Raw genomic sequence first — 23,023 nt, forward strand, 5'->3', positions numbered from 1 at the left:
GTCACATTGAAGATTATTTTTCTGTCCTAACTCGGACCCTTAAAGCTGAGACAAAGCACAGAGAAAACTGTCTGGGTTTGAAGCTGTGTTGGATGTCCATCCGTTTGTCCAGGGGATGACACAAATCAGGTCAGAGTCTCCTCGTTAAGATCACTGCATTCCCATCAGGCTCTTCCTGATGGGGTGTGAGAGTTCTCATTAGATCACCCACCCTGAAATACCCCCAGAGAATCACTGTAATTAGTTCCTGAGTCTTCTTTTTTATTTTCTGCTTTGTTTGCTTTAAAGTTTTCCCTGGGCCTTGCTCTGATGATATCTGAATGTCTTTTATTAAAGAGATGTAGGAAAAGCATGATTGCTATCATTTGATTTTTTTTTTTGAGTATTCTGGTCCTTTCAGCACATTGAAATAGGAAACTTCATCGTCTGGTGTGGTGGGGCCTATGTGTTCTCCATATTCATCTCAACCAGTGCTTGGGAATTGTTAAAAGTTCTTAGGTAAATATGTGGATCCATTAAGTAAGATTTGTTCTTCATGTTTTAGTGATCTGGAGGGTTTGGAGGCAGCCTGGTACAATGGAGAAAGTGCTGAAGTTGCAGTCACTGAATCCAAGTTCCAATCTTCGCTGTACCACTTATTACTGGTGTGACCTTGAACATGTCACTTCATTCCTGGGGATCTCAGATCTCAGATCTTCCATCTGCAAAATGTGGAGGCTGCACTAGATGACTTCCAAAGTTCCTTCCAGCTCTAAATATATAATCTGACGACATGTTTTTTTATTAATAGTTTTTATTTACCAGATATATGCATGGGTAATTTTACAACATTGACAATTGCCAAACCTTTTGTTCTAATTTTTCCCCTCCTTCCCCCCTCCCAGATGGCAGGTTGACCAATACATGTTAAATATGTTAAAGTATAAATTAAATACAATATATGGATACATGATGACATGTTTTTAATATCACTATAACTTCCAAATGAGTCCCTCATCCTCCCTTTGTGAGACCTTCCCCTTGTAACAAAAAAAACAAAAACAAAAACAAAACTCTGCTTAAACAAAACAAATTAATACATTTGCATGTTTGGAAATGTATGAATATTTCTCAATTCTAGTCTATCACTCCTTGGCTAAGATTTGGGAGGCAGACCTTATTGTGACATTTGAAGTCACAATTGGTCATTATATTAATCAGTGTACTACAGTCTTTCAGTGCTGTTTTATCTTATTTTGCTCATTGGATAATTTTTTTAACTTTTATTTTTTCCAGTTATAGTGAAACACAATTTTTAGCATTTGCTTTTTAAAATTTTGAGTTCCCATAATGGCAAATGCTATCCACAGTCAGAAAAAGAATTATGGAGTCTGGACACAGATTGAAGAATACTGTTTTAATTTTTAAAATTTTTTCTTTCTTGTGATTTTTCCCTTTTGTTCTGATTCTTCTTACAACATGATTAATGTGGAAATATGTTTAAAATGATTGTATATGTATAACCTATATCTAATACTTGCTATCCTGGGGAAAGGGAAGGAAGGGAGAGGGAGAAAAATGGAAATCAAACCCTTATAAAAGTAAATGTTGAAAAAATTTTTTTAATATTTTAAAAGAATATTAAAAAATAAAGGCCATAGTTGAAAACATGGAAAAAATATAAAAGTTTTGTTCCAAATTCTTTCTTCTCCCCTTTCCCTTTCTTGAGACAAGCAATTAAATATAGATTAGACATATATAATCATGCAAAACATATCTCCATATTAGCCATGCTGTAAAAGAAAACACACAAAAAAACAGGAAAAAATAAGAAAAGTAAAAAAGAGTGGTATATGCATTCAGATTTCTTCAGGTTTTTCTCTGATAGTAGATATCATTCATCTTCTGTCCTTTTGAATTATCTTGAATCATTGTATTACTGACAGTAACTGTCTTTCACAGTTGATCATTGCACAGTATTGCTGTTATTGTGTCAGTGTTCTTTTGGTTCTGTTCACTTAACATGTGAGTTTTTTCAGGTTTTTCTGAAGCCATCCCATCACAATCATATACCATAGTTATCCAGCCATTCATTCCCCAATTGAAGAGCATCTCCTCAATTTCCACTTCTTTGCCATTATATATTTTTGTGTTTGTAAGGGCTTTTCCTTTTTAAAAACGCTTTGAGATATAGACCTAAATAGTGATATTTCTGGATCAAAGGTTATGCACAGTTTTGTAGCCCCTTGGGTATAGTACCAAATTGCACTCCAGAATGGCTGGATCACTTCATGGTTCTGCTAAGAATGCATCAGTATCGTTGATTAAATCCCTCTGCTTTACTTCAATCTGTATCTGTTCATATAAGTTCTTTTAAGTTTCTCTAAATATTTTACATGTAAATTTTATGACACAATTATTTTCCATTACATTAATATACATACCATAATATATTATACCTTTCCTTAATTAATGCACTCTCTTATTTTCTTTCAAATTATTTGCTTCTCTGGAAGATTTTCCACAAGAAAACAAGTTAATGGACCTGTTAATATTCAAATTGGTAGTCTAAAGAGAAAGGGGGGAATGGAGAGGAGAAATCTCATAGGATAAAAAAACTCTGGGATGTTAAAGTTTTAGTTCATTGTAAATCTTAAAACATTCCTTTGGGGTCATATCTTACATAGGGGTTATACCCTAAAATCAGTCAAAATTATTCTTAAAAATTCTTTAAACCTACCCCTAAAGTACAAACACTTCATCTGTAGGCCGTGCTTCTGAGTATAGCTATAACCAATTTTTTTTTCATATGCAATCATATTTTTATTATACTAAGTTATAGGAATGCTTGTTTTAGTCATAAATTAAAATTTAATTAATTAGAAAATAAAAAATAAAATGAAGTTAGTAATACTTTCACTGTATTTCATAGGTCTACAATGTGTAAAATTCTTTATAAAAAATAAATCATGCTATAAATGTGAGCTATTATAGATAAGAACATTTGAGGCACAAAGAATTAAAGTGACTTGAAATAGCCTAAATTCATTGCTGTAAGTGAAGAAGGAAGGCCAGAAGCTATGCTGAGATGGTAGGTCAAAGGTGAGGGTTGAAAAGTGACAGTTTCTTTTCCAGGTAGCTATAACCAAATTAAAGTGTAATTGTGATATATTTATTAAAATAAATAAAAATATGACAAAATATAGATAATGTTAACATGTATTTTTCTAAATTGATATGTGCCCTGAGAGATCATCATATTATTTGAATTTGATGCCACTGTGTGACAGAATCTGTGGCAGTTGTAATTGGAAAAGATCCAGGGTGTCTTTGAAATGTTAAAAAAAAAAAAAATTCTATATCAGAATGCTAATAGATCTGAGGTGATTGTTATGAAAACAAATTAAGGTAGATTATATTTTTCACTATTCAGTTAGGTCCCAATTAATGTGGTCACATATATTCAAATCCACTATTTTTAATTAAAATTATATAAAATATGGTAATTAATTCCAGCCCAATGGAAATATGCATGTGAATGCAAATAATGGGACCACTTCAGAAGATGCACTATTGGTACTAATTGAGACCTCGCTAAGGAATTGATCAGAAGAAAAGCAGGATGCAGGACTTATTCAATAAAAGAAAATGAAAAATGCATGAGGATTTGGTTGTGAGGAAAAATTCTTAAATTGGCATGAGGCATGATGTGGAAATATGTATAGAAAAACTACACATTTAACATATGGTGGATTATTTGCTGTCTAGAGGAGAGGAGGGGGAAGGGAGGGAGAAAAAATTGAAACACAAGGTTTTGAAAAGGTGAAAATTACTTATGATATATTTTGAAAATAAAAAGGTTTTTTTAAAAATAATTTTAAAAAATTGGCATGAGGCAAGAGGAGGTACAAGGAGATTAAAAAAAACTACCTTCTAGCCTTTTAGCCAATCAGGAAAGCCAAGACTGGGCATCTCATTTGCCATATGAGCCGATGCAGAATGAATAGAAGAGAGTCTAAAACCACACTCAGTGCAGTGAAGTAATCATACTTAGGATAGAAGAATCATTGAATTTAGAGTTCAAAGAAATCTATATAACAATCTAGTCCAATGTGTACCCAGAAAAGCATCTGGACAATCACATTAGATTGTGAGAACTGGAACTATCTTTTGCCTTTCTTAGCACGTGCCTAGCATGTAGCAGGTGTTTTATAAATGTTTATTAGCTATTTATTGATTGACTGACATCTCCAATAAGTGGTCATCTAGCCTCTCCTTGAAAACATTCAATGAGGTCCTTCCAGTTTTTTGATGGTTCTGATTGTTAGAAAGTTTTTCCTGTCATCTAATTTCATCATCTTCCCCTCACTTCCTCTTCACCACACTTTCCTATTTTTGGTCAGAACAGCACCATTCTTCCAGGCACCCTGACTTGAACCCTTAGTTTCATCTTCAACTCTACTCTCATTTATTGCACATATCCAATTAGTTAGCAGCTCTTGTGTTTTCTGTCCTCAAAGCACCTCCCATGTGTCTCCTCTCCACTCACAGTCAGTAGAAACGCTCTCTACCTCCTCTTCACCCAACAATTCCCTCTCAAGGGCTTGGCTGGATTTGCCTCTACCATTAGGCTGACCCAAGTAACTTGGAAATGCCAGGTTCTAAAGAAGTTTGGAGTTGATTTGAATGGAGAAAAACTTTGAGGCTGACAACTAGTTGAGGAAGAAGTAGCACAGTCTGAAACATGGGAGATGGAAATATCTCAGAAGCTTGCCTTCATTGCCTTTTACTGCTCTTTATAGCGCCAATAGAGAAAATCTCTCAAAATCTGTAGAATATAAATTAATTTGACAAATCCCAGGTTTAAAAAGGAACTACTTTTCACTGAGTATCATGCTGCCTTGTTACCTAACAAAGGAGCAGATCTTGAGGTCTCTACAAATCCTGAACTTAAGGCTGCTATTTGCTGATATAGCTTAACACTGTTTAGGTAGACCAAGAAGAGCAGAGGAGCAGCTTTGTCCAGTGGGAGAGTGAAGTGGCTTAGGAAAGGAGTGATTCCTGCTCAGCAGGTGACATGATACAGACTACTATTTGATAAAAAGACCTCAGACATCGAGGTCACAATCCAAAACTGTGAATTATCTCAGAAACATGAGACTCTCTACTCATATGCCTTACTCCTTGTTATTGTTTGAATCATTTTTCAGTCTTTTCAGACACTTTGTGACACGATTGTGGTATTTGGGTTTCTTTGGTTTTTTTTGTTTGTTTGTTTTTGTTTTTTGAAAGATATGTTCTCCTATGCCTAAAGGACTATCAAACTATATATATACCTTTTGATCCAGCAGTATTTCTACTGGGCTTGTATTCTAAAGAGATCATAAAGGAGGGAAAGGAACCTGTATGTGCAAAAATGTTTGGGGCAGCCCTTTTTGTAGTGACAAGAAACTGGAAACTTAGTGGATGCCCATCAATTGGAGAATGGCTGAATAAATGGTAGTATATGAATGTTATGGACTATTATTGTTCTATAAGAAATGATCAGCAGGATGATTTCAGAGAGTCCTGGAGAGACTTACATGAACTGCTGCTGATTGAAATGAGCAGAATCAGGAGATCCTTGTATATGGCAATAAGATTATACGATGATCAATTCTGATGGACATGGCTCTCATTAACAGTAAGGTGATTCAGACCAATTCTAATAATCTTGTGATGAAGAAAGCCATCTGCACCCAAAGACAGGAGAGTGGGAACTGAATGTGGACCACAACATAGTATTTTCACTCTTTTTATTGTTTTTTGCTTGCATTTTGTTTTCTTTCTCTTTTTTTCTTTTTGATCTGATTTTTCTTGTGTAGCATGATATTTATGTAAATAGAGAGAGAGGAATTACACATGTTTAACATATATTGGATCACTTACTAACTTGGGGAGGGGGTAGAGGAAGGAAAGGAAAAATTAGAACACAGGGTTTTGTAGGAGTGAATGTTGAAAATTATCCATGTATATATTTTGAAAATAAAAAGCTATAATTTAAAAAAAGAAAGCTATATTCTCCAGCTCATTTTATAGATGAGGAAATTGAGGCAAACAAGGTTAAGTGACTTGCCCAGGGTCACACAGCTAGTAAGTGTCTGAGGCCAAATTTGAACTGAAGAAGATTTATCAGGCCCAAGCACTCTATCCATTGTGACACCTAGCTGCCTGCCTCACTCTTGTAAATTTGTGCCCACTTTCCCTTTCTTCTTCCCCCATATCCATTGTGTGCATTAATGTAACCCAAATTCAAGGTTAGAATTTTATGATCTGACTAGTTCTGTATTTGTCTATTATTTAATAAATGGGGGGTGGAAGTGGAGGGGGGAGACTTCGGCCCTCTGGAGGATCTGAATTCTGTAGTATCTATGCCAACCTTCCATCGTGGTTTCAGATTGGGATGAGCAAATCAGCCCTGAGCCAAGAAAGGAGACAGCGAGGCTAGAGGAACTTAGGAGGCAGAGGAAGGAGTACTCCCTCCACTTCTCCTACACCTGTCTCTAAACTGTGCCCCCCTTATCTGCACATAATATTTAGGTGTAGAACAATCAAAGCAGAGTCCTGAAAAACTACATTTCCTTCCTACTGAAAGTTATTCCTCTCTCAATTCAGTTCAAAATCACATCAGCCTTGACATATTGAGATCACAATCCACTATTCAGACAACTATGCTTCCTCCATCCTGTATCTTATACTTGTAAAATTTATTTTTGAACCCAAATGCAAGATTTTACATTTATCCCTACTGAATTTCATCTGATTTGATTCAGTCCAGTGGACTTATCTTATGCAGTTCTTTGGAGATCTTCTTTCCACCTTCCAGTGTTAGCTCTCCCTTTCAACTTTGTGTCATCTACAAATCTGATAAGCTTGCCATCTGTGCTTTTATCCAAACTGATAAAAATGTTAAACAACTTGGAGATCAACAAATTCATATGTCTCATCTCACACACCAGACACACACTCATGGAGTGGAAGGGTAGGCAGAACACCAGCACTATTGCAGTCAATCAGCAAAGACTTATTAAGTGTCTGTTACATGTCAGGCACTATACCAGGTGCAAAGGGATTACAAAGAGAAAAAAGAAAAGCAGTCTCTATTCTCAAGAAGCACACATTCTGTCAACATATAAATATATAGGTAAATTTGTGATTGATACAAGGTAGTTAAATATGTTAATTAAGGAGAGATGGATCTAATAACTGGAAGGATCAAGAAAGATATCTTATATAAGATAAACTTGGGCTTTGCCATAAAGGAAGTGAGAGATTTTATGAGGTGAAGATAAGAAGGAGGTAAATTCCAGGACAAATGATGGCTAATGCAAAAGTACAGAGTGGGAAGATAAGCACTGTTTATAGAGAACACAAAAGATTCCAGTTTGACCAAACCATAAAATGTAGGAAAGGAGGCTGGAAAGCTAGGTGGTGACTGGTTGTGAAGATCTTTAAAAACTAAAAAGGGAAGTTTATATTTTGTCCTAGGAGCAATTAGGAGCCACTGTAGCTTTTTGAGTAGGGAAGGAAATATTTATTAAGTGCCTACTGTGTGCTAAGTGCTTTATAAATATTATTACATAATTATTACATAAATGTTACCTCCTCACAAGAATCCTGGAAGTGTGGTATTATTATTATTATCTTTGTTTTACAGAAGAGGAAAGAGGCAGACAGAGATCAAGTGATTTCCTAGCCAAATTTGAACTTACTCCTTCCTGCCTCAAAATTTAATATTCTAACCAATTTAAGAAAAAGTCATTCAGGCAGCTTGGAATAGGTTTAGATATGAGGCAGAGAGACCAATTAAAAGGTCACTGAAATAGTCCAGTTGAGAGATGAAAAGGGCTTGAACTAAGGTGTTGGCTACATGAATAGAGAGAAAGGATCATATGGGAGAGATGCTATAGAGAGAGAAGAAAGAGTAAGAGTTGGCAATTAATTGAAAATAAGGCTACTGTCCTGGAAAACAAGAATGGCAGGTCCTGAAGGAGCAGGTTGGGCCAGGGGGAGGGAAGGAGTGATAAGTTCCATTTTGAGCATTTTAAATTGGAGATCTGTTTATGATGGAAAAATTATTATTTAATTGGACATTTAAATCTATTTTTGTGGAATAATTGAATAAATAAATGAAAAAGCACTAAAGTACTTACTGTGTTCAAAACATTATATTCATAGAAATTGAGTGGATGCCCCTCAATTGGGGAATGACTGAAAAAGTTATGATAAATGGATGTAATGGGATATTACTGTACTAGAAGAAATGATGAGCAAGCTGATTTCAGAAAAGCCTAGAAAGACTTACATGAACTGATGCTGAATGAAATGAGAAGAACCAGAACATTGTACACAGTAATAGCAAGATTGTGTGATTATCAGTTGTGATAGACTTAGGTCTTCTCAGCAATACATTGATCCAAGGCAATTCCAACAGACTTGGGATAGAAAATGTCATCTGGGATGTGGCTCTCTTCAATAATAGATGAGTCAAACCAGTTCCAGTTGTTCAATGATAAAGAGAGCCATCTACCCCCAGAGAGAGGACTGTGGGAACTGAGTGTGGACCATAATATAGCATTTTCACTCTTTCTGTTGTCGTTTGCATTTTTGTTTTCTTTCTCAGGTTTTTTTTCTTTCCTTCTTGAGCTGATTTTTTTTTTTTTTTTTTTTTTGGTGCAGGAAGACAACCGTATAAATATATATACATATATTGGATTTAACTTATATTTTAACATATTTAACATGTATTGGATCGCCTATCATCTAGGGGAGGGAGAAAATGAGGGAAAGGAGAGGAAAATTTGGAACAGAAGGTTTTTCAAGGGTCAATGCTAAAAAATTAGCCATGCATATGTTTTGTAAATAAAAAGCTATAATAAAATAAAAGAAACTGTCATCTGCATCCTAAGATTGAAGCATACCATTTTCACCTTTTTTATTTGCCTTTTCTTTCTCATAGGTTTTTCCCTTTTGTTTTGATTTTTCATTCACAACATGCTTAATGTGGAAATGTGTTTAAAATTATTATATATATATTTGTAGATAGATAGATATAGATATAGACATAGATATAGATATAGATATCAGATTGCTTGCTGTTTTAGTGAAGGGGGAAGAGAGGGAGGGATGGAGAAAAAATTTAGAACTCAAAATCTTACAAAAATGCATGTTGAAAACTGTATATGGAATTGGAAAAAATGAAATACTATTGAAATTTTTAAAAGAAAATTAAAAAAGAAAAACTATGTTCAACTCTGGGATAGAAAAAAAGCAACAGTCCCTGTTCTCATGAAGTTTGTGAACTCTGGTGGGAGAGACAACTCATAGAAGAGGTTTCGGTTACAAGTCAGGTGGAAAGGCCCAGTGGTCCTTAGAATGCAGCTGCAAAGCAGATGGCAATACATTTTCTTTAGTGTCATTTCCACTGACAAAACAATATCTGTTCCTGATGTGGAGCAATTTGACAGTGTCAGGGACTTTGGTGGTGATTTTTTTTCTGAGTAGCTCAGACTGCTCAGGGGACAAGGACTCTAGCCCCCATAGAGACATTTGCCAGGTCAAATCTACATGAGGGAAACTGGTCTAGTACTCCAGGAGGAGCTGAGATTCGAAAGGAAAGGGAAGGAACCCCATGGTATTCTAGAAGCAGGACTGGTTGCAGTGAAGTGCTGCTATTCCTGGAGGATCCAAGGACAGTATCCCTAACTGTCTTCACCAGATTCTAAGGGGCAGTAGTGATTATGGTGGCAGTGGTGGTTTTACAGGTCTAGAACTCTCCTCTCTCTCTCCCTTGGGAATTTTTTGGTGAGGACCATATATAGTTGAATTTATGTAAGTTAAATTCCCATTCAATACCTCTTGACTGCACATAAACTTGATCTACTACTGCTACAAATTCTACCACTATGAACCAGAAATAGATACCAGCCATTAATCTCATGAAACTAATTGACTGGTTATAGATTAGCAGCACTTGATAGTCACTACTCAATAAATACTTGTTGAATAAAAACAAAAAAGTAAAAAAAAAATTTTAGCTGGCATCTCCCACTAGCTTCACATATTATAAAGAATGCTGGTTTGATTTGGAATCAGAAGACATGAATTTAAATCCTGGACATGCCATTTGTGAGCCATATGACCTTGGGCATAAGTACTTCCCTTTTCTAGGCCCAGTTTCTTGATCTGTAAGATAAGGGAGTCAAAAGAAATGGGTCTCTCAGCTCCCTCCCAGTTCCAAAGGCTATGATTCTATATTCCTCTTTCGACTTTTCTTCCAACCCCTTCCTGCTGTGGTTGATGAAAAGCATCAGTTATGAGTTAGAAGTCCTATCTGTCAGGCTTGTGGCAGCTCTCCACTTCCTTCCATTATCCTCCTTCACTCTCCCTTCACCTTCTCTTCCTGTCATTGTCACTTCTGCCACCTTTCCCCACCTCCAGCCCTTCCCCCCATACTTCTCAGTTTTTGTTAAATCTTTCACTCTTTCTTTCCCTTTTACTTCCTATTCTCACATTCCTCTCATTATTCCTAGTCTAAATTTGTAATCCAAAAAATAAAATAGTGAATGTAACAGTAAAATGGTTGATAAGAGAGCTGGCTTCAGAATCAGTTATTGTTGTTTAGTAATTTTTCATTTGTGTCTCATTCTTCATGACCCCATAGTTTTCTTGATAGAGATATTGGAGTGGTTTGCAGTTTCCTTCTCTAGTTCATGTTACAGATAAGGAAACTGAGGCAAATGAGGTTAGGTGATTTGTCCAGAATCACACTGCCAGTAGGTTTCTAGGCCAGATTTGAGGATTTTAAAACAATACACTGCTAAATAAAGGAGGAAATGTAGCTTATCTAACAATAAAATATGTGAATAAAATATACTTAGAATAAAAACATTCAAAAGAGAACCCAAGAAGGAATGAAAAATAATCTCTCAGGGTGATGAATCAAATGCTGCATTCTGACTCCAGAATTGGTGCTCTATCTACTGCACTCTTTCTACTCCCTGATCTACCTGACACATAATAAGTGCTTAATAAGTGCTAGTTAACTGACAGATTGACTAATTAGTGCTCTTACCTAGCTGGCACATAGAATGTAGGAAAACCAGCAATATGAAATAGGACCAGAAAAGTAGGTTAGACTTTAGTTGCAGAGGACCTTTAATTGTGAAGTTGACAGATTATAAAATATGTATTTTATTTTAGAGACAATGAAGAACCCCTGAAGGTTTTGAATAAAAAAATGATTTGTTCAGACTTGTAGTATTGGAAGGTTACTTAATAGCTAGCTGTGTGAAGGAGAGAAGAGAGACTAGAAGTATGGAAACTAATTAAGAGACTATTTTAATAATCTAGTTGAGAGGTGCTGGGGATCTACTGGTGGAACATTTTCATGAATGAATAAAGGAAAGAATAAATGAAAAAATGAATGAATGGATGAGTAGATGAACTAACAATATATTTTTAAAGATTTTTCTAATATCATCTTACAGTTCTTATCTCCAGTAGAAAAAAATAAGTTGTTCCTGTAAGACTTGAAAAGTGAAGATGTGTTTTGTTTTGTTTTGTTTTTAACCACTTCTTCCTCTTCCATATTATATGCTGAAGCTATTTTAAGATTATGCTGTTTGGCCCAGATCTATGTTCTCATACTGTACTACTGCTATCATTTGCTGCTCTTCTGTAGCTGAAAAGACTCTAGACCATTTACATCCTTGTTTCTGAGCACCTGATTCTGAAAACCAAACTTGAATTGTAGACATATAGGTACAGTAGTCTACGGAAAAGAAAAGAAAAAAAAAAAAAAAACCAAACAGATTCCTAGATTTTAAGTATATTTTTATCAGCAGTTGACTTTTACCTGAAGTGAGATCAGCTACTTTATGACATATAATAATATGCATTATACATATGTGTGTATGCATATATATTAAATAACAAATTATGTCTGATATATAATAGTTATAATTATAACCATTTGCCCAAGTGATGCAATAAATATGTTGAAAGCTATTATATATCATACTCCGGTTTCCTTACATGAGGTTGTTAAAGTTTATTTTTAAAGGCTAAAAGTGCTTTCACATCTGAGTAAAATTATATGGAAGATGAAGATAATGATTAAACTTCCAGGCAGCTGTGCAGTTCTCTCTCCTTAAAGATACTTGAGTTTGATCCATCACCCTCAGGGATTATTTTTCACCTTTTTCTTGAGTTCTCTTCCATGTATTTTTATTTTAAATAGATTTGATACACATATTCTGTTTTTACATAGGCTGTATTTCCTCCTTTATTCAACAGTGTGCTGGTAAAATATTTAATAATCAGCTTGAGGGATGAAAGGATGGAGAAGAATATATACAGTTCACAATTTTAAGTTTTTACAGCATTATTAACATTTTCTCCATTACTTTCTTAAGCTTAGAAAACCAACAAAACATTACATCAAGCCCTGATTTGTAGTATTTGCTGTTTTCCCAAAGTATAAATGCTATCGCTGAAAATATAACAGTCTGGTTGAAGCTAGCTCCAGCAGACACTGCTTGTGTCCATGTTCTCTACCCTCCCAGAGAACCATACCTTATAATGAAGACTTTTTTAAGAGAAAAAAATTAAGCAAATCAATCAACATATCCAAAAAAAAATCTAACATTATAGTCAATGTTCCACAGTTTTGGATCACCTCCATCTTTGCAAAGAATTGAGGACAGGTGTTTTCGCCTATATTTTCTTTGGGAAACGTTTGTTCTTTATTATTTCACAACATTCAATTTCTAATGTTTTATAGTTGTTCTTTCCATTTGCAGTGTTGTAGTCCTTGGATACATTGTTTTCCTGGCCTTCCTTACTTTATTTTGCTTCAGTTTATATAAATCTTACAGTGCTTCTTTGTATTCATTATGTTCATCATTTCTTAGAGCCTAAATATTCTGTTCCATCCATGTAAATCCATCACTTAATAAAGTTCTTTTATATCACTCACTTTTGCTGGTCCTAATTACAATTTGTTGCAGTCATTATTCCCAGAATTACAGAAATTCAGAATTGAGAGGGACTAAAATGGTCAAAACTGAAAAAATAATTGCCTCTACAACTTATCCAGCAAGAGGACATCTAACCTTTTCTTCTTTTTTAGTTTTATTTATTTTTTATTTTTAATTCATAGACTAAAACAACTTTCTATAATAAAGTATAATTTTTTTAAAAGATTGCTCATAAAACCAAATTTATTATATGTAACTTGCTATCCTTTTAAAATATATAATAAAGTTATTGTGTAAATTTCTTTTTTCCATTTCTCTCTCACATCACTACTATTAGACTTACAAATATGTACACATATATGTTATATATATGCAAAATGACTATACATATTTTAATTATCATTTCTTTCTCTGGATGCAGATAGTGTCTTCTTTCATATATCCTTTGTATTTCATTTAAGTGTTTATAATAGTCAAAATGACTTATTTACCTAAAGTAATTCCTAAAACAAGATTGCTGCAAAAAGAAGATGGACATTTAATTTTTCCATGAAGACCACCAGTGAGGGGGAGGCTACTAATCCCTAAGAGAGCCCATTCCCTTTTGGACAGCTCACATTTCTATGAAGTCTTTCTAATTCCTCTTTCAGGATCCTCTTTAATCTGAATACCTTCCCTCTGAAATTATCTCTAATTTATCCTGCATATATTTTGTTTGTATATAGTTGTTTGCATGTGTCTATGTGTTCCCTAAGAGTAGGGACTGGATTTTTTTGCCTTTCTTTGTATCCTCAATAGTTAGCACAGAGCCTGACACATAGTAGGAGCTTAAGAAATGATTATTGACTTGATTAAAAATTGCGTTTTGCAACTTCAACTCATTGCTCTTCTCTCTCCCCTTTGAGACCAAACAAAAGAAGTTGAATCCTTCCTTTATATGACAGTTCTTCAAAGAACTGGAAAGCTATCATATATTGGCTAGATATCTCCAGTTTTTTTCAGCCAGTCCTCATATAGCAATCATTTATCATTCTGGTTGCTCTCTCTTGAATGTTCTTTCCATTGTCCTTCCTAAAATATGACATCTAGAATAAAATCTGTATCTCCAGATGTTGTCTCACCAGGACAGACTACAACAGAACTCTTACCTCCTCATTCCTAGAAGCATATCTCTAATAAGATTGAAACCATATTTTGCTTCCATATTTTGACTTAAATTGGTGTTGACATCCACTAAAACCTCTAGATCTTTTACTGTCCAACAACACCTTCCCCATTTTGTATTCTTAAAAGTTGATTTTTTAAAAACCCAAATTGATACGCTCTTTGAAAAAGAGACTATTAAATTTCTCTTTTTAAATCAAGATCTCTTCCCTAGATTTTAAATCTTGCCCTATTACTCTATTTTTTTCCTGAGATGTCATTCCAGTGTCAGAAAAAGTCAAGCACTAATATGGAAATATGTTTAATATGATTATATATGTATAACCTATATCAGATTGTTTGCCATCTTGGGGAAAGGGAAGAGGGAAAAAAATATGGGACCCATAATCTTACAGAAGTGCATATTGAAAACTATCTTTACATGTAATTATTAAATGGGGGGGAATGAGGTTTAGTAAACCTTACTTATGAGAAGCATCTTTTCCTATGGGCCTCTGAGCTATCTTGTACTTTATACCTTGTATTTGTACTTTCTTGTATTTACTTTCATCTATACCTTTATGGGAGACAGCTAAGTAGCCACTATTCCAGGCCTTGGGTCAGAAAAACCTGAGTTCAAATCCAGCCTCAGACACTTACTAGCTTTGTGATGCGAAGTGAGTCACTTAACCCTGTTTGCCTCTATTTCTCATCTGTAAAATGAGTTGGAGAAGGAAATGAAAAACTACTCCAGTATCTCTGCCAAGAAAACCCCAGATGGGGTTAAGAAAGGTCAGTCACAACTGAAAAACTATCGAACTTCCCTTTATTGCACAGCTCTGAGCTTGACGCATAGGCTTCCATTCCTTTTTTTGGAACACTTCCATTTTGCAGAGAGGTGTAGAGAAAATACTTGAGCCAACACTGAAAAGTAAACCATAAGGCATTGGAATTTCTTAGAAGCAGGGAACTTCATTAAAACCATCATATGCTAGGACTTTTTTCCTCCTCCATCTGTAAATGGTTTTCCTCTGGTGAAGGGAAGAGAACAAAGAAAAGAAGCTGACATTCCTCCTGTCATTTTCCAGGACTGGATTCTTTCTTAGCTTCCCTACATCCTATTATGAACTGACAGATAGTGGTTGACAATTAAGTGGTCTAGACTTAGAGAATGTTACAGCTATTCAGGACTTTAGCTATCATCAAGGTCCATCCTTTCCTTTACAGGTAAGAAAATAGAAGTCTGGAGAGAAAGATGATTTCACAGAATCACCAGTTTAGAGCTGGAAGAAACTATAGAAATTATAGTCCAATCCCCTCATTTTAAACATGAGGAACTAAGGCCCGGGGATGATTTTTCCAAGTCACACAGGTAGTTGATAGCAAAACCGAGATTTGGACTCAAATGCTCTGACTATATTTCCTTTACTCTTTCCCATTATACCATCCCCCCCCATATGCCCAAGATCACACAAAGAGAGTTTTTAATAAAGATCACTTTAATAGAAGCAGGGAAGTGATACAATGGATAGGGGTCTAAAATCAGGTGGTTGCTGCTCACTCATTCAGTCATGTCCAACTTTTCATGACCCCGTGGACCACACTGTACATGGAGCTTTCTTGGCAAAGACACTAAAGTGATTTGCCATTTGCTTCTCCAATTGATTAAGACAGACTAAGATTAAATGATTTTGCCAGGTCACACAGCTGGTAAGTATCTGAGACTACATTTGAATTATGGGCTAACAAACTCCAGTCTCAGTACTCTGAGCCATCTAGCTGTCTTCCATGCAAACAAAGATTAAATGTCTTGCCTAAAGTTACACAGATAGTAAGTATCCAAGGCTGAATTTGAACTGGGTCTTTCTAGCTCCTGGCCTGATACTGTCAGCCAGCTAGGTGCCAAAGTCTGGAGGAGTTGAATTCAAATCCAGCTTTAGGCATTTACTCCAAATGAGTTGGTCAAGTCACCCAACATCTGTCTGCCAGAATTTCCTCAATTATAAAATGGAGATAATAAAAGTACCAATCTCCCAGATTTGTTGTGAAGATTAAACAGAATAATCTTCGTAAAGGTTCCTAGAACACAGCAGATACTTAATAAATGCTTGTTTCCTTTGGAATGATCAGCATACCTTTCCCATTGTCTAGAGTATGTCCTTTTTCAAAACTCATTTAAAGAACTAAATAAAGTAGGTGTTACCAGTGTGTCAGGCTTTCAGAATTTTCTTGGTTCCTGGGACCCACAGTATTTTGCTGCCCCATTTTAAAAACCATTCCACCTTGTTTGGTAGTCAGCTTCAAGTGAGAAATTATTGCATTTTAGTTGTTTTCAATCTCCTGAGGCTGTACTTTGTCAAAGACCTTATATTAGAGAATAGATGTGTTGTCCTCCAAACCATTTCTTATACCTGTTTTCTCTTTAATTATCCATGAATGATTCCATTAAGAAAGTTTTAAATAGTCTGTGCAGGTGGTTTCCATTTTCTTTGAAACTTCTGGTCCTTCAATTGTTTTTTTTTTGTGTAAAAATACATCATACTACAAATATGAGGCATCTAGATGATGCAGTAGATAAAACATGGACTTAGAGTCATGAAGTCCCTAGTTTTTATCCTTCATCAGACACTGACTGTTTGGCCTTGGGCCTTAGTTTCCTTTGACTGTGAAATGGGGATTATAATAATACCAATTTCACAGGACTGTTGTAAGGATCAAATGAGGTAATAAACATAAAGCATTTTTGAAGCCTTAAAACACTATATAAATGTTAACTTCCATTGTCATCATATAAGTCCAGATTTGAATGTGAGGAATAAGAATAAGCTTGGACACATTTTATTTTTATTTTTTTTTACTAAAGCTTTTTTAATTTTCAAAAGATATGCATTACAAGATAACTGTATAAATATATACACATAAATTGTATTTAACATATACTTTAACATGTTTAACATGTATGGGACTGCCTGTCATTTGGGGAAGGGGAGGAGGGAAAGAAGGGAAAAGTTGTAACAGAAGTTTTTGCAAGGGTAAAGGTCGAAAATATGTTTTGTCAATAATAAGCTATAATAATAACAATAATAAAAGATATGCATGGATAATTTTTCAACATTGACCCTTGAAAAACCCTATGTTCCAATTTCCCCCTCCTTCTTCCTACCCCTTCCCCTAGATAGCAAGTAATTCAATATATGTTAAACATGGTAAAAAAAAATTATATGTTAAGTCCAATATAGGCATACATAGTAAAACAATTATCTTGCTGCACAAGAAAAATCAAATCAAAAAGGAAAAAAATGAGAAAGAAAATAAAATATAAGCAAACAACAAAAAAAGTGAAAATGCTATGTTATGATCCACACTCAGTTCCCACAGTTCTCTCTCTGAGTATAGATGGCTCTCTTTATCACAAGATCATTGGAACTGGTCTGAATCATCTCATTATTGAGAAGTGCCATGTTTGGACACATTTTAAATGAAATGATAGAAATTAGAGATTAAGAAAAAAACAGCATAGGTCTTTTTCACAGTGATAGAGACAATGTTGAAATAATAGTAGTGAATATTTATTAAGCTTCTGTTATGAAAAGTAGTTTTGTGAAGTGGAAAACTGTCCTTGAAGCCAGAAAAACCAGACTCCAAATCACACCTCTGAGCATGTGACTTGGAATAAGTCACTAATTCTCAACTCTCTGGGAAACACTCTAATGATAGAAATGGCCAAGAGGGGGAAAGGTGCCAACCTATGTTAGTAGCGGGAATCTGCATATCCAGGAATGCACTGTACCACAGATCTATAACCCTATATGCAAGGTTGTCTCCTAGGAGCTTGAGACAAAAAAAAAAAAGAGAAACAAACTAATCTATTTCCATACATCACAGCTTATCCCAGAAGCTACAACTTTAAAACTTAGCCTTTGGTCTATTCATTTATCTCCAAAAGAAAAACATGAAAAGAGCAATAAGAAAACAGGGGATAGAAAAGGCACACAATACAGCAAGAAATATAAATTTTTTTTTAAAAAGAGTATCTTAGCCAGAGAAATACTACAGAGAAGAGGATTAAATGGAAAGAAACAGAAAAAGAATTTGGAAGTTCTAGGATCAAGAGCAGTAGAACAGAGGAATCCTAATGTCCATTCCTTTTTTCTGACCTTTAAGCCACTGTGTTTATGCCTTCAGAAATGCATACACACAGACATCCATATATAGTCAGTCTATGCCTTCCATGGGTAAATTCACTATATCTTGGAACTTAGCTGTGGTCTTAAATTTTAGACTGACCTAATCCTTTAATAAAGGAACCTGGCTAACCTTCACTCTGGGTAGTTTGATGATTGTTGCTCATCTGGCACCAAGAAAGAGTTTAAATTTAAAAGAAAAAGGAGGACAGGGTTTTGTTTGACGGGGAGAGAAGTTTTAAGAATCTAAGAAAGGGGAGAAGAGAAAGTTGAACAAAAGGTTAAAAAAAAAAAATAAAAAGAATCATTGAATCTCTTTTCAAGTTGATTTAGCAAAAGCCTGAGCCAGCTGCCTCTAATGAAGGCTGGTGGGTGTCTGGTTTGTTCTACAGAGACTCCAGCCAACGATGGCCTTTTTACAGTGGCCTCCTGTGTTATTAGCCTTGCGCTATGGCGTCGCCAACTGATTTCTCCAATTCTCTTTTCTCACTGGGCTAGAAAGCAGCTGGTTAAATAGGCCGTGACTCACATAAGCTCCTGTGTCTCTTTTATTGACTGCTTTCTGGAAATGTATCACACACCAAAGAGTCCCTATTGTTGTAGCTATGCATAGCTGACTGGGGAGTCATGTTGAGTGCTGAGAGATGGAATCCTGACCTATAGTTTATTGCAGGGTTGGGTATGGGTGGGGTGCAAGAATTTAAAGATCTCTGGGTAGGAGGAGTAGAATGTCTGAGAATTTCTTTTATCTTCATCTGCCATGAAAGTTGGTGGCCATCCCCACTGTGGTAACACAATTTCTATTGATCTTATCTTTATGACCCCATATCCCTCAGCTAAGTGGATCTCTTCTAATGTGAGTTATAATGAGAGATTAGTAAGCATCATGGTGCAGGTTATAGCACTGACATGCATCTGTCTGGTGCTTGATTACAAGGACATCCACGTTTAGACCGCGAGAGCTGTCCGTTTTCAATAAATGCACCCGTGGCCCATCTGTTCTTGCATTGTATTTTAAGGCTCATCACCAACTGTTGCACTTGACAGGTGTGTAGATTTAATCACCACAAGATGTGGATTAAGCCATCCAGACTGTCTGCCACATCACCCTGTGTGTGACGCTCATGATGAGGCAGATGCTGTGCATTCACCAGTATCAACAATGCTTGATCAGTGGGACCCCTGGTTTGAGACACTGAGAGAAAACATCTTAATTACTCCAGTACTTTCCTACATTGGTGTTTAGAGCATTGTGCTAATGAGGCCAGAGTCACTCTTAGTTTCACGCAGAGGAGAATTCTGTTATGACTTGCATCTGGGTATCTTGCACATAGTAGGCATTTAATAATTTTTTCTATTTGAGACATTGATGTTTTTCCCACCTTCTTTAGCCTTGTCAGCTCTTTTGCAAGTGCATGCTGTGAGCCATGACAGGCAAAGAGAGTAGAAGCCAGGACTTGAGGAAGGGAGGAGAGACATAAAATATCAGGGTGGGAAGGAACCTCAGCAGCTAGCTATTGAATCCAGCCCATAGCCCCCAGAAGGCTCACCTCCACAGCATCCTCAACAGGTAGCAGTAACAGCCTTGAGGTGAAATCCACTAACTACATCCAGCAGCAAGCCCATTCTCCCTTTAGATAACTATAATTGTTAGGAAGTTTTTCCTAGAATCAAACCTAAATATACCTCTTTGCTTCTGGCAAATCAAACAGAATGATTAATTCTTATTCCACAAAACACCTTTTTCAATAGAAATGATAACATTTTCCAAACACATGCATCACTCACTTGAAATTGAGCATCTTTGGCTAAGTATACATTAAAGTCTATTCGTGATCATCCAGAAAAGAGAGAGGGGGGGGCACACAGAGAGAAAGAGAGATAGAGACAGGGAAAGAAAAACAGAGAGAGACAGAGACAGACAGAGAGACAGAGAGAGAGAGAGAGAGAGAGAGAGAGAGAGAGAGAGAGAGAGAGAGAGAGACAGAGAGAGACAGAGACAGAGAGACAGAGAGAGACAGAGAGAGACAAAGAGAGGGGGGAGGAGTTCAGCAACTCATCCTACCCATAATCTTAGGAAACAAAGTTTGGCAAAGCAGGTATCATTGGGGTCCCCTAATTCCCACTCTGCTCCTCTGATCTCTAGACATGTTTGTGCTTTCTGCAATGCTAACATGGATACATACATACACATGTATAAGCAAATACAGACATACACAGACATAGAGACCATGAATTAGCCTCTTATATTTCAACTATTTATGCAACATTATTTCTTTGTTTTCTTGGTGGTGACATTCTTGGGTTTCGGATGGGGGGAGAAGAAAGCCTCACGATGATAATGTACTGAAAGTAAATGAAATTAAATAAGCGAAGCCGTGCTCATCACTACTTCCTTCCCCCCTGGGTAATTCAATTCAAGCTCTCTCTCTGATGGCAACTCACAGGGACTGTCTCTGTCACCCCGCTGGGGCCTGGAGTCTTAACATCTAAATAAAAGTTTCACTCAAGCATTTTTTATGCTCCTGCCAGCAGGATCAGTGAGCTGGTGTGGGCACATTAATGTAATATTCATACTCACAGACTCTCCCTGCACACAAGGCAACATCTTTCCATTTTCATAATTATAGATGTTCCATAAAATGGCATTTAGATTTGCATTTAAGAAAAGGGGGGGGATAAGAATTCCAATAAAACGTTTAACATGTCTTTTATGAGTCAGTCTCTTGGCATTTTCAGCAAGATGTTGTGTCTCTGGGTTTAACAAGGTCTCGAGAAAAAAAAAAAAAACTGTGTGAAAAAAGAATAATAGAAAATTCTAAGCTCACTCACCTCCCCCAGAGACCCAAATTTCAATTGTAATCTCCAGCAGTTAAATATCTTTGAAAGTCCCCTTTTGCCCAAGCTTAATTGGAAGAAAGGGAAACATTCTTGTCAAGTGTCTTCACCAATATGCAGGGCCTGTTTAAGCAATATTTACGCTCTGATTCTTCAACCCCTCCCAAACTGGTTGATAAAGACCTTGACCACTGCCCTCTTAGACAGTAGTATACAGCAAACCCTAACAATTTGCAAGGATTCTGGAAAAGAGGAAGTAATCCTAGAAAATGAACTTTACTTCTGCTGCTCTTTGTCCCTTGTGTTCACCCAGAGACCTATTTGTGAGGATTTATAGCCAACACAGAGTTTGCTAACAATAAAACACAAAGGCGAAAATGGGCCCTGAACAAAAAAAGTTGACAATGTACGTGAATTGGATGAAGGATCTGGCACTGTAGACATGCTAAGAAGGAAAAATGATCCATGCTTAAAATGCAACTGGTGTGGGGATCCAGGCTAAGATTCCTTCTTTTAAGAACATCTTTTTTATGATCATCTGAGATTCTCAAGACATTGAAGAGAAAATCAGTGGGGTTTCACACAGAAAATGGAACTATGGCACATGCCTCCATTTTTGTTTCCATGCATGTATAAGGGAAAGTGTTCAGCATTTTTAAAAAGCAGACCAAAAGAAATTCATTGGTTTTGAAGAATAAAAGGACTCTGAATATATCAACCCTACCTTTTACCTCTTCATCTTTCCCTAATGATGAAAAAAAATGATTTTTTCTCCCCCCATCATTGTCTTTCTGGCTCCCTCTTCCTTATGGCCTCTGTCCTTTCCCTTTCCTTTTATAACATGAACAAAAAAGCCTTGTGGAGGCAGATGGATTAAGATATCAACTTCTTAATAAATTTGTACCTAATGAGGTTAATTGAAAGCTAAGTGTGTTGAGCAGTGCACAATTAAAGGCTGGTGTCGATTCCAAGATTTCTCTCATCATTTTAAAAGTCTCAAACTCTTTTAGGCTCTTTGGGATGATTCAAGGAAACTAATGGTTTAGGCAATCATTGCTTAGTTTAGCTTGCATAGCCCTTTTATCTAGCGAATTTATAAAGTGGAAGTTCCTAAAGTTGAATTAGTTCTACTTCGTTATGTACATATATATTTGCCTGTGGTTCCCCGTTTATGGTGAAACCATTCTCAATACAGTTTCCCCCCTCTAAGAGAATATAAGTAACTTGAGGACAGGGAAGGTATCTTTAACTTTTTCAAATTTGAAGACATTCAATTCATTCTCACAAGTGAGTTATTAAATAATTACCAGGCAATAGCTTTCTTTTTGAATTAAATTGAATTCAATTTTTCATTTAACTCTTGGTTAATTGAATGTGGATTATCTACTTTGGGACTTAACTTCCTGAAGGCTTCCTTCTCCTCTTGTCACAGATTGATGTGTACTCAGGGAATTCCAATTTGCTTTCTTATTAATCTAAGTGGGGAGAGGGAGTATATTTAGTAATAAACTAATGTATTCCAAAGACATAAAGAAAATTTGAATATTTACATGTTTGTTTGTTTTTTCTAATCTGTTATATTCAATCTTCTCTATCTTATTTCCTTAGCAGAAATGGGAGACATTATTACAAAAGGAGCCCAGGAACTGGAAGACATTATAAAGCAGGGGTACTTGGAGAAGAAATGCAGAGGTAATAATAATCAGCTACAGTATGACCAAAAGGTATATAGTCTGAATAGAATTTAGGCCAAGATATTTGAAAACAGTATGGGGGAGCCATAATTCTGCATTTCATTGAAGTTGTATTGAGTTCAGCTTCTGGCACTGACACTTGCTAGCTACGTGACCTTGAATAAGT

At 35.9% G+C, this 23,023-nt stretch overlaps 1 protein-coding gene across 1 annotated transcript in view; it reads left to right on the forward strand.

Annotated features, from left to right (window-relative positions):
- Positions 1-23,023, forward strand: part of SKAP1 (src kinase associated phosphoprotein 1) — a 380,445-nt gene that overhangs the window by 268,488 nt on the left and 88,934 nt on the right. Inside the window, exon 5 of the mRNA XM_074261261.1 lies at positions 22,775-22,855. Coding sequence (XP_074117362.1) covers positions 22,775-22,855 — 81 coding nt within the window. The remainder of the gene's footprint in view (positions 1-22,774; positions 22,856-23,023) is intronic.

The sequence above is a fragment of the Sminthopsis crassicaudata genome, chromosome 4, assembly GCF_048593235.1.
Source record: "Sminthopsis crassicaudata isolate SCR6 chromosome 4, ASM4859323v1, whole genome shotgun sequence".
In the NCBI taxonomy this organism is placed as follows: Eukaryota; Metazoa; Chordata; class Mammalia; order Dasyuromorphia; family Dasyuridae; genus Sminthopsis; species Sminthopsis crassicaudata.